The sequence below is a fragment of the Rattus rattus genome, chromosome 8 (assembly GCF_011064425.1).
Source record: "Rattus rattus isolate New Zealand chromosome 8, Rrattus_CSIRO_v1, whole genome shotgun sequence".
NCBI lineage: Eukaryota > Metazoa > Chordata > Mammalia > Rodentia > Muridae > Rattus > Rattus rattus.
The window spans coordinates 111,353,334-111,364,216 of NC_046161.1; the positions used below are offsets into that span (position 1 = coordinate 111,353,334).

The 10,883-nt window shown below is 49.6% G+C and overlaps 1 protein-coding gene and 3 non-coding genes across 4 annotated transcripts; all 4 read left to right on the forward strand.

The window, feature by feature from the left end:
- Window positions 1-2,207: 2,207 nt before the first annotated feature.
- On the forward strand, window positions 2,208-6,129 carry Rpsa (ribosomal protein SA). Its single transcript, XM_032911153.1, has 7 exons — window positions 2,208-2,308; window positions 2,909-3,075; window positions 3,621-3,739; window positions 4,682-4,927; window positions 5,349-5,477; window positions 5,578-5,743; window positions 5,969-6,129. The coding sequence occupies exons 2-7, from the start codon at window positions 2,943-2,945 to the stop codon at window positions 6,061-6,063; spliced, it is 888 nt and encodes a 295-aa protein (XP_032767044.1). The 5' UTR covers window positions 2,208-2,308; window positions 2,909-2,942; the 3' UTR covers window positions 6,064-6,129.
- LOC116908345 lies at window positions 3,241-3,396 on the forward strand. Its single transcript, XR_004388896.1, has one exon. It is a non-coding gene; the product is annotated as a small nucleolar RNA SNORA62/SNORA6 family (small nucleolar RNA).
- On the forward strand, window positions 3,813-4,015 carry LOC116908339. Its single transcript, XR_004388891.1, has one exon. It is a non-coding gene; the product is annotated as a small nucleolar RNA SNORA73 family (small nucleolar RNA).
- Window positions 4,978-5,126, forward strand: LOC116908346. Its single transcript, XR_004388897.1, has one exon. It is a non-coding gene; the product is annotated as a small nucleolar RNA SNORA62/SNORA6 family (small nucleolar RNA).
- Window positions 6,130-10,883: the final 4,754 nt, after the last annotated feature.

Here is a 10,883-nt window from a genome sequence, read left to right on the forward strand (position 1 = left end):
ATCTTCAGAGACACCAGAAGATGGTTGTGAGCCACCATGTGGTTGCTGGGATTTGAACTCAGGACCTCTGTAAGAGCAGTCAGTGCTCTTAACTACTGAGCCATCTCTTCAGCTCCTAAAACTTAATTTTAAAAAACAGCTTTGGAGCTGAGCATGGTGGCTCACACCTTTAATCACAGCACTCGGCAGGCAGGAGGTAGGAAGATCTCAGAATTCAAGGCCAGCCTGTAATACAGAGCAAGTTTTAGGACAGCCAGGGCTACACAGAGAAACCCTGACTCAAAAACCAAAGGAAAAACAAATGTGTCTTTAGATTACGTATTTAAAGAGGCTGCATACTTGTTTGAAGCCCACAGTTTGGTGGTTTGGGGTGGATGTGTGGCTGAGTGTAGTGCTTATACATGCAAGGTTCTGGGTTCATCTGCATCAACAACAGAGCAAACAGGAAACACTGGTTCAGTGTGGGATGCAGGCTTGTCATTCCCAAAATGGGAGCCAGACACAGAACTGGAGCTCAGTCATCCTCCATTTGTTGGACCCTAAACTAGTTTTAGAACATTTCCACACACACCCCTCTCCCGTAAGATCTCATACCTGCATAATCCTCACCCACCCCTTATAATCCCAGACCCACCACTCACTTTCTATTATTATTTCTTTAACACAGGGTTTCTCTCTGTAACTTTGACTGTCCTGGAACTCTGTAGACCAGGCTGGATTCCAACTTAGAGAAATCCTCTTGCCTCTGCCTCCCAAGTGCTGGCTAGGACTACAGGCATATGCTACCATTACCTGGCCTGAACACATCACTTAATAGATTTTAGAATATTCTGCTTTCCTTGTCAAAATATCTTGATGCACATTCGTGATATGGCAAGTTAAATACTTTTTTTTTTTTTTTTTTTGGTTTTTTTTTTCGGGGCTGGGGACCGAACCCAGGGCCTTTCGCTTCCTTGGCAAGCGCTCTCCCCCTTGGCTAAATCCCCAGCCCCAATACTTTGTTCTTTTTAGTTTTATTTTATATTTATTTTTAAGACAGGGCATTACTACAGCTTCAAACTTATGGTCCTCTTGCCCCAGCCTCCAGAGTATTAGAATGAGCAGGCATGTATTACCACGCTCAGGCCAGAGCATTTATCCCTCTGAAGTACTGGGAGCTGAACAAACCCAGAGCCTTATGATGTTAGCACTCTACCACGGAACTGAACCCACAGCCCTCTGGGTTTTTGATTTATTATTTTTGTTGTCTGCCTATATGGTTATCCTTCAGGATCTGTGGAATTTGTTCCAGAACCTTCTATGGATGCCAAACCCAAAGGTGTTCAAGTCACTAATATAAACTGGTATTTTCTAATAACCACAACTCTCCCGTTGACTCCAAATCATCTCTAGATTACCTGAGACATGGAATACAGTATAAATGCACTGTAAATAAATGACTCATCCAAATTCCTCCCCATCCCCTTCAATACTTTTGTAATAGCTTACTGGATAACTACCATTTTGTTGTCCCCCAAATGTAGGAAGGAGCCAGTACTTTCTTCAAGGAGCAGAGGGCCTGGTGGGTATGTGCTCCTCTAATTAGTTCTGACACAGGTGGCCCAGGCTTGAAGCCTGTTCTTCACTCAGCTGTGGTGCTGATAGTGTCAAAGAAATGGGGGAGAATATACCGTCCATGCCCTAGGCCAGCCGTGAGGGAAAATACTTTGTTTTCACTGACCGCCCTCTTTCACACACAGGGTGTCATTTTTGTTCGTAGTTGTCCTCTCGTTCCAATTCTTTTGTGTCACAGGACCTATCTATCTTTAAATGGCCGCATAGTATTCCATTAGATAGAATAAACTTACGAACTGCATTTTCTCTTTGACCAAAAACTAATTTTATGCGTACAGTCCTGTCCTTTATACTTTCAAGAAAACATCTCTGCGATAAAGTCTGAATTGCCCGTCGGTAAACCGTCCTCCATAGACCACACAGCAGTCCTTCAGGCTGTGCTTGCTGTACACAGGCCTGATTTCTATAAATCTTCGATCAAAATAAGCTTCAGGCTTCCAACCCCACGATTTACACCACGATTGGAACCGAGCAGGCGCCGGCCACTTTAACTTCCGCTCCGCGCGTGCGCAGCAGCGGACCCGCTCGCTGAATCTGCGCGTGCGCCACACTCCCTTTCCGTAACGGAAGCTCTGCCCTCTTTCTGTTTAACGTGTGTTGCTATTGGCTCTCTGTGGCTTATTTAAGGACGTCATTTCCGGCCGCCCGTCCTTTCCGCGCTACCCTGGAACGGGTCCGTACGGCGTTGTTCTTGGTGAGTCTTATGTGGGGTCCTCGGCGCCTCTCGACGCCCTGCTCTCGAGCTTCCTGCCACATGGATGTGCGGGGAGGGTTCCGAGGCTGCGTGTGTCGGAGCTGCTTGATTACTGGCGGCGGCGCCACGTGGTGGCCCGTGGTGAGGTGGGGCGGGCGCTACTCCGAGGCCCTTCTGCGGCTGGTGCCAGGCTCGAGGGGCCTGTCGGCAAGATGCTGGGAAAAGTGTTCGTGGGGCGCGTAGAGATGGGGCGGAAACTTTCGATCACTTTCAAAATACAAAACCCGAAGCACACCAAATATGGCTGCCTTCTCTGTGCATAGACGAAACTTTAGTAAGTACCCTTTGACCAGTGTGCCAACGTAAGCGCTAACTTCCTACTGGCCAGTTTTAATGCTTGTGATTTGCTGCCTAAGCCACTTTTCTTAGTGATTAGGTGGCCAGAAAAGTTATAAGCGACGGAGGAATAAGAATACAGTCAGCTTCACTAAGACGTACCGAGCCATGTGGCATACATAAACCTTTAATCCCTCTCTCCGGAGGCAGGGTAATCTTGTGGGTTCTAATCTAAGAGAAAAATGGACGACATTCCTTTTTTAGGTTCCCATCGTAACTTAAAAGGGAAACTTACACAATGTCCGGAGGCCTTGACGTCCTGCAGATGAAGGAGGAGGATGTCCTCAAATTCCTTGCTGCAGGAACCCACTTAGGTGGCACCAACCTTGACTTTCAGATGGAGCAGTACATCTACAAAAGGAAAAGTGACGGTCAGTTGCTGCTCTTGATAGTTCCTGATAAGTTGTCCTAGTGGGTAGTGCTGGTGCTGAATGCTTGGAGAAATACTGCCCTGGCTTGTGAGTTCTATTAAAGAGAGTTTTGTAGGAAGGGCCAGGGGTCATGGAGGATTGACAGAAGGGAAGAGACAGGCTGAACCTGCACACTATTAAAGCTCAGGGTGGAGGCCAGACTTGGCCAGTGAACTTCTGAGTGTCGGAAGTGTGCTACATTGAACATACGGCAGGATTTTCGCTAACACCAGTAGAGCTTGCCTCTATGACTGGAGTTTGGTAGTGGTCACTGCCACATACACATACTCTGCTTTCCTGCAGTGTCCCTTTACAGAGCAATGAGGTTAGCAAACCTGGGCCACCCACTTTAAAGATCCACTTGTGGCTAGGTGTGGTGGTGCCTTTAATCTTAGTGCTCAAGAGGCAGACAGGCAAATCTCTGATCAGCTTGTTCTGCAGACAGCCAGGGTTCCACAGACCCTGTCTTGGAAAGGCCCCCACAAGAATCCCGTTTGCTGGCCTAGGTATCTACATCATCAACCTGAAGAGGACTTGGGAGAAGCTGTTGCTAGCCGCTCGCGCTATTGTTGCCATTGAGAACCCTGCTGACGTCAGCGTCATCTCCTCCAGGAACACTGGCCAGGTGTGTGGGAGAGGCTGTTTTATTTGGGGGCAAAAATGTACAGAATACGTTGGGAGTGAATACACAAGAGTTTCCAACGTGGATAACCCGGGAGGTCACTCTCCCCGGGCTCTGTCCTAGTGGCGTCGGGGAGCATAGGCATTGCCCAGTGATGTACAGTCCCTTTCCACAACGTTGGAGATGAAGCTGGGCTTCGTGCTCGCACCTGCATATTCCTACAACTTCTCAGAGTCCTGTGGACGATGACTGAGGAGGCAAACCATGCAGGAAACAGTCCTATGTCACTCAGTGGCAGGCAGTGCTGTGTGTTTCAGAGGAAACTGTTGCCGACTTTAAGGGTAAAGCAATGTCAGCCACAAAATAGCCAAGAAGAGTCTTTGCCAGCTTGAGTATATCGGTTGTTAAAAAAAAAATGAGTTGGAGTGTTAAGACAGTTTTTGGTACACTGATGGCTGAGTTGGTAAAGAGTCAATTCAAGAGTCCCCTAGTCAGTTCTGTACCTTACTGAGCTTACAGCCATCCACAGTTCAGTTCATTTCAGTCCAGTACCAGACCTCCGTATGTGGGTGTGGGTGTGTGATACACTTACATACACTGAAAGCAAGCCACCCCTACATTAAATAAAAAGGAACTGTCCACTACAGGGAAACGAGGGATGATATGCTTGCTCTGTGTTCTGATAAATTTGTCCAGAAGTCAGAGGTGTTTGCTGGTGGTCCTTTGAGGGGCATGGGGCATATGAAAAGCTTGAAATCACCAACATCTGCTTCATAGATGAATCAGGGGCCTCCGACTAAGCAGATGGACATGCAAGTGTTACAATTAGCCTAAGAATGTGCTTCAATAAGTGCTGCTTTGGTGTTGATAGGTGACTTGAAGTGGGTGTCTACAGTTTCCCTATGAAAGCATTCGTGATAACGCTGACTCAATCTCCCTTCAAAGCGAGCTGTGCTGAAGTTTGCCGCTGCCACAGGAGCCACTCCAATTGCTGGCCGCTTCACACCTGGGACTTTCACTAACCAGATCCAAGCAGCCTTCAGGGAGCCCCGGCTTCTAGTGGTGACTGATCCCCGGGCTGACCACCAGCCCCTCACAGAGGCCTCTTACGTCAACCTGCCCACCATTGCTCTGTGTAACACAGATTCTCCCCTGCGCTATGTGGACATTGCCATCCCATGCAACAACAAGGTAACTTGGATTTAGAGTTGATGACAGCACTGGGGAAGCCTTTGGGCTCCCCTGCACATTGTTAGAGCTTGGAGTTGAGGTCACACGCTGGTCGATGAACTCCTAAGTGTAGGTAGTGTGCTAAACGAGCGGCAAGGTTTTCGCTAACACCCCACTCTGGTCCAGTGAGTGGGGTCTGATAGTAAACTTTGCTACAAGTTTGATGTATGAACTATGGGCCTGTGTATTCTCCTAAGTGAATGTTGGTTTTTGGGGGAGGAGTCAATTCATGAGGTGTGCCCATGAATTGCTCCTGTACCTGTGGCAGTGAGCTGCCATCTGGGTGTGTGGAATGTGAGACTTGGTTCCAAGGGGTGTTCAGTACAGGGGCTGTGAGGTAAGTGAGTGGCCTTATGTTTAGTGACTCTCCCCTTTATTGCAGGGAGCTCACTCAGTGGGTCTCATGTGGTGGATGCTGGCCCGGGAAGTACTCCGCATGCGAGGGACCATCTCCCGGGAGCACCCATGGGAGGTTATGCCTGATCTTTACTTCTACAGGGACCCAGAGGAGGTAAGGCGCTATTAAATGCTGGTGGCCGCTAAGTAGATGGGACACCTTGGTGTGGTTCAGTGAAGCTAAATTTGTCCGTTCTGTGCTTTTAAAAAACTAGATTGAGAAGGAGGAGCAGGCTGCCGCTGAGAAGGCTGTGACCAAGGAGGAATTCCAGGGTGAATGGACTGCACCAGCGCCTGAGTTCACTGCTGCTCAGCCTGAGGTGGCCGACTGGTCTGAGGGTGTGCAGGTGCCCTCTGTGCCCATCCAGCAGTTCCCCACGGGTGCGTATCAAGGCCAGGGCATCTGGCTGCAGGGAGCTGAACAGTGTGGACTGAGTAATGGGTGAAGCTTTCAGTGGCCCACGAGGGCGCTGCTGTTCTGACTCTGGGTGTGCTTTGGTGTGTGTGCTGGTGGGCGCAGTGTGTCTTGACACGTTGCTTTTGGATGACTTGGGAAAAGTTACTCTGTTCCTAGAGCTGATGACCTTTTTTGTACTTTATTAACAGAAGACTGGAGTGCACAGCCGGCCACTGAGGACTGGTCAGCAGCTCCCACAGCACAGGCCACTGAGTGGGTTGGAGCCACCACTGAGTGGTCCTGAGCTCCTCTGCAGGTGCCTGAGCGAAGGGAAAAAAGGTGGAAGGAAAATAAAGTTTCTGAAAGCTGCCTCTGTGGTCTTTACTGCAGAATACACCTGGGTTGGTGTTGGGCTATAGAACAGGCATGAGCTAGGGAAGGGGGCATTTCTCTCCAGGTTCTACTGGCCCGTTTGTGTTTGTGTTGACTACTTAAGCTTGGGAATACATTTTATGGTTATGTAAACTGCAGTAACTGTATGTATGTTTAATGTTCTACTGTGAACCTTAGCTTCACAGTCATGAGCTGCTTGGTGCCTCTGGAAGTTTCATACATGTGATCTAGGTGGGGTGTTCTTTTAACACAGGGTCTCTGTTCTGTCATGCCTCATAGATCCTTCTGCCTTCACACTGAGGGAAGGCTTGTGCCACTGAACATGGCCAGATTGAGATATGTCCCAGAACAAAGTTAATACTGGTTGGCACTCCTAGACAGGACTGTCCAGTGGTCCTGAGGCAAGGATAGACAAGTCTAACAAGGCTGTGGTGTAGGCATGACATTCCATGAGCTGCAGTGAGGTGGCATTGCAAGGGTTAAGTACTCTTTAGTTTAGAAGGAGCCTAAATTTACCCAGTAAGGGGTGTGTGTGTCCATCCTCTTCTGAGCTGCCTGTGGAGAGGATCTGGTCTGTAAGGGTGGTCCTTAGCCTGCCGTGCTGCTGAGGGGGCTGGAGGGAAGACTGGGAACCATAGTTCTTAAGACTGGTTTGTGGAAAGTCTGAGAATGCATGGGGGAAGAGGGTAGATAGTTCTGTATCCTGCGCACTTCCTCCTGCTGCCTGTGGAATTCACAAGTATTTGTGGTATTACGGGTACATAAGGACTAACTGGCTATGAAGTGCTTTCCTAGCTTTTGTAAAGTTTGTTAGAACATGGCAAAAATAGCATTCTTGTGTTTGTGGCATTAAAATGAACAGTTTAAGACATTAAAAGGGTAGTGGGGTTATTCTCTAGATGATGCCTGAGTCCACAGTCACAGAGGTCTCAGTATTGTCTAGTCGTATGTTAGGTGGCAAGTGCATTGTACAACAAATAGCAAATCACAAGGTGATTCCTTCAGGACTGAGGCCCTGCCTACCACCTGCTGGAGCTCTTGAACATTTTGTGTGCTGGAGCCCCTAAATTGCTTCTGCTGCTGGCCTGGTGATCTGCCTCAGACTGACAGGCGGAACTCTGATTTAGACATGTGTGTTGTATATCTGTGCTGTGGCTAGGCTGGAGTTGAGAGCACTGTAGTCCCTGCAGGAATACCAAGTTTTTCGGCATGGGACAATGACATTTTTTGGGAATTTTGCCAAATTTTTTGGTCCATCCCTTGAATATTCAATATTCTTGGGTATTATAAACAGGCAGCTTTATTTTGCTATTTAGTAGTATATGATAAGGGCCGGCCCCATCTGCACAGCCACAAGGTAGGATTGGACAGTTAGGAACCACCTCCAGGAAGTGCTCCAGTTCCAGGCCTCTGTTGTGAAGGTGGTGCATGTGTGTGCACCAAGCACTTTATATCCGGTTTAAAACAAAGGAGCTCTAGGAGAGGTGGCTCTTAGATCATCTAAATGGCCCCAGAGGAAGTTCCCAGTGAGAAGTCCCAGCCAGGTAGAAGTTTTGTCTAACTCATTCTAAAATTTGATAGGCTATGTTCATAATGGCCAAGCCTCTCCATAGGGAGCACACAAACCCGGAGGGGAGGATGTGAGAAAATGAAGGTAAAAGGTAGTGGGAAGAGAACAAGGCCCTTGAAGCTGATGGCTACAAAGAGGAAGTCCCTAGGGCTGCACTTTCTAGCCCAGGGTAGACCTTAGACGAGCTCAACAGGGCAACTGGAGTCTGGGTAGAGTCTGAGGCCCATCCAGGATGAGCCAAGCTACACCCCACTGCCATGTTTTCCCAGGCTTTGCACGGCAGTTGGACAAACGGCAGCTGTCATTTAACAGTGCTGTAATCAGAGAGGAAATAACACTTGTGAAATTGGCAAACTTAAAAAAAAATGGAGAGAACTAAGAAGAGCTCCTGAGTTTGACTCTCGGCTTCTGCCCGAGGATTTACAAAGGACACCACTTTAGCATGCCAGCCAAGAGGCACAGTTCAGTGCAAGGGCACACAATTGCTGGCCTTATTTCTCAGACACAGCAGAACCACTATCTGTTGTCCCTTCTCTGAACTTGAGACTGTCAAGTAACACTTAAATGGAACAGGGAGATTCCAAGTGTCAGAATCTTAAGGACCAAGTCATTGGTAGGCTAAAGATGGAGGAATTAGCAGAAGCAGAATAGTTTGGTTCTTGTGCACTGGTCGTAGACATGGAACTGGTAGATCTAGAACAAAGTTTTTGTTCCACGCTTAGCCAGAACGGAGAAGAGCCTGTAAGGGGAGAGGAAGAAGGGGGCCCCTGGCCCCTGGCTCTAGGATTCACTTTCTGAAGACTGGCGAAGGTGCTGGGATCGGGGCCTGGATCTATGCTCTTCAGGGCATGAATTCCGAGTGTTTTCTCTGTAGAAAGCAGGTCAGGTGCCAGGAACTGCGCTGCAGAGTGAATTCTTGTAAACTTGACCATCCCTCTCCTTAATTCCTGAATTTCATTCTGCAGCAACTCCTCAGGTATAGGCCCTGGGTGTGAGGGTCAGAGAAGGTTGGTTCTGCTGTCCTCTGGGCTCCCATGGAGATCTTAGGCAAGGGCTTGGAGCAGTGCCTGTGGAGGGGAAGGAGAAGAGTGAGAATGTGGGAGGACTAAAGAAAAGTGTTGACTGGCCGTGCGTGGCTCAACAAGATGCCTGCCATCAATCCTGGGAACCTGAGTTCTGCCCTCAGTACTTTGTGGTGGAAAGAGAATGGCTTCCTACAAGCTGTCCTCTGACCTCACACGAACCCCACAATTTAAAAAAATGCATATATAGATATATAAAGTGGGGGTGGGAAGGGAGAAGAGAGATTTGAACCAGGTTTGCAGGTCATAGATCTGCCTGACACCAAATCTTAGCTCAGGCTTCCCACAGGCTTAGGGGTCCTGGGGTGGGCTGTGCTACTGGAGGCAGAAGGCAGCGTGGATGGGAGCTTCGTGGCTGCCAATGGCACCTCTGGTTCCTGGGTCTTTTGCAGGTGGTTCTGTGTCCTACTGTGAACTTGGGTTTACAGAAACACTACCCAGTCGACCACTCTAATTGTATTGTTAGTCACGTTGGCCTCACGTCTCACCTGTCAGTAAGGACAAGTAGAGCATCAGGACTGAGTGTCCATGCACCTATCAGTGAGTGTAGACACAGAAGGTCATGAGCTTATCCACAGCCTAGGGAACAAAGACAGGATTTCTGAAAGGCACTGCCATACGATAAAAGGGAAGTTCCTGGCTGGGAGCTAGCTCGTTGTCTAGAGCACTGGTCCTTGTGGAGGGCTAGAGCTCCACCTCCAGGGAATCTGATGGCCTCTACTGGCCTCAGCGAGCACTAGCACAATGTTTATATACGCACACGCACACACCCCTACCTGACACAGAGCACCACTGGCCTAGGCTAGTACTTCGGGGGAACAGGGCGCAAAGCTACCTGGATTGCCGTTTACACAATGCATCAGCAGTCAGATATTTGGCCTGTCAGCGACCTCTAGTACTGTAGCCTGTGTTCAGAAGGGTCTGGAAACATCCACAGTATGACGGGAATCTGAGTCCAACTCAAGGCTTCATGCTTCTGTGGATGCAGCAGTCCACTCGCAGGGGCTTCCTGGATCTGTGCAGTCGAGTTCCGGGACTTGGAAACTATCTGAGCCCCATGCTGGTTGAGCTTTGCTGAGTCCCAGGCCTGGCACTCTGCGCCCCAGGTGCTCTCGCCCATGAGTCCTGGTTCCACAGCAGGGTGGGAAGTTGAATGGGTCCTCACCCTGCGAGGTTCCAGATTGGGTGAAGGCCACAGGGGCAGTACTTTCCGGTGGGTATGTGTCTCCACTGCGCCTGCTCCTTGGCTCCCACCTTCTGGCTTCCATTGTCCTAGATGATCCACTCAAGACACACCCTTGGCCTACCTCAGGGTTCCATGCATTCCTAGTAGCCCCAACCGAGCCAGCTCCCAATGTCTACAGTTTGGTCCTGAGAGTGCCTGACCTGTCCCCAACGGTCACCTGCCAAGCCTCCCCAACCCCCAAGAGCTCCCAGACTGTCCCCAAGGTTCACTGGTCAGCTTCTGACAGCCTGCAGCCTATCCCCAGTTGCCATCAGTTCCCAGCCACACCCTTCTCTCCCTAACGGTCGCCAGCCTATCACCAACGTTCTCAGTCAACTCAGACTGCAGTCAACTCCAACAGCCTCCACCCTGTCCCTCGTGTCCTCTAACAAATGCACACCCACCATACCCCACCTCCCACTCCCAGCCAGTTCACAGTGGCCTCGGTGGACTTCAAGGGCCCACAGGTTTCCCTGCAGTGCTCCTGACCATCCTTCCCCACCAAGGGTTCTCAACTGTCTCCCCAAGTTACCAGCTAGACTTTAGCCTTCCTACCTTATGGGTCTGGGCTGACCCTTGGGTCCAGAGCCTTCCTGGACGAGCTGAGGGTGTGGCCAGTGAAGTCCTGGGTTGGGTCAGGAGTCACTGGTGGTGTGAAGGTCCCTGAAGGAGCTGCAGAGTCTGGGAAGGAATTTGGAGCTGAGGTTCTGACACGGCTGAGAGGAAAGTAGAGGCAGAAGCCACCAGGAGACCAGCACATGTGTGACCTTCTGTTGTACGGATCAAGGAAACAAGTCCAGACAATGGAGGACGGGTTTTCCAAGGAGTGTCTAGATGACCTAGGCAGGAGGGAG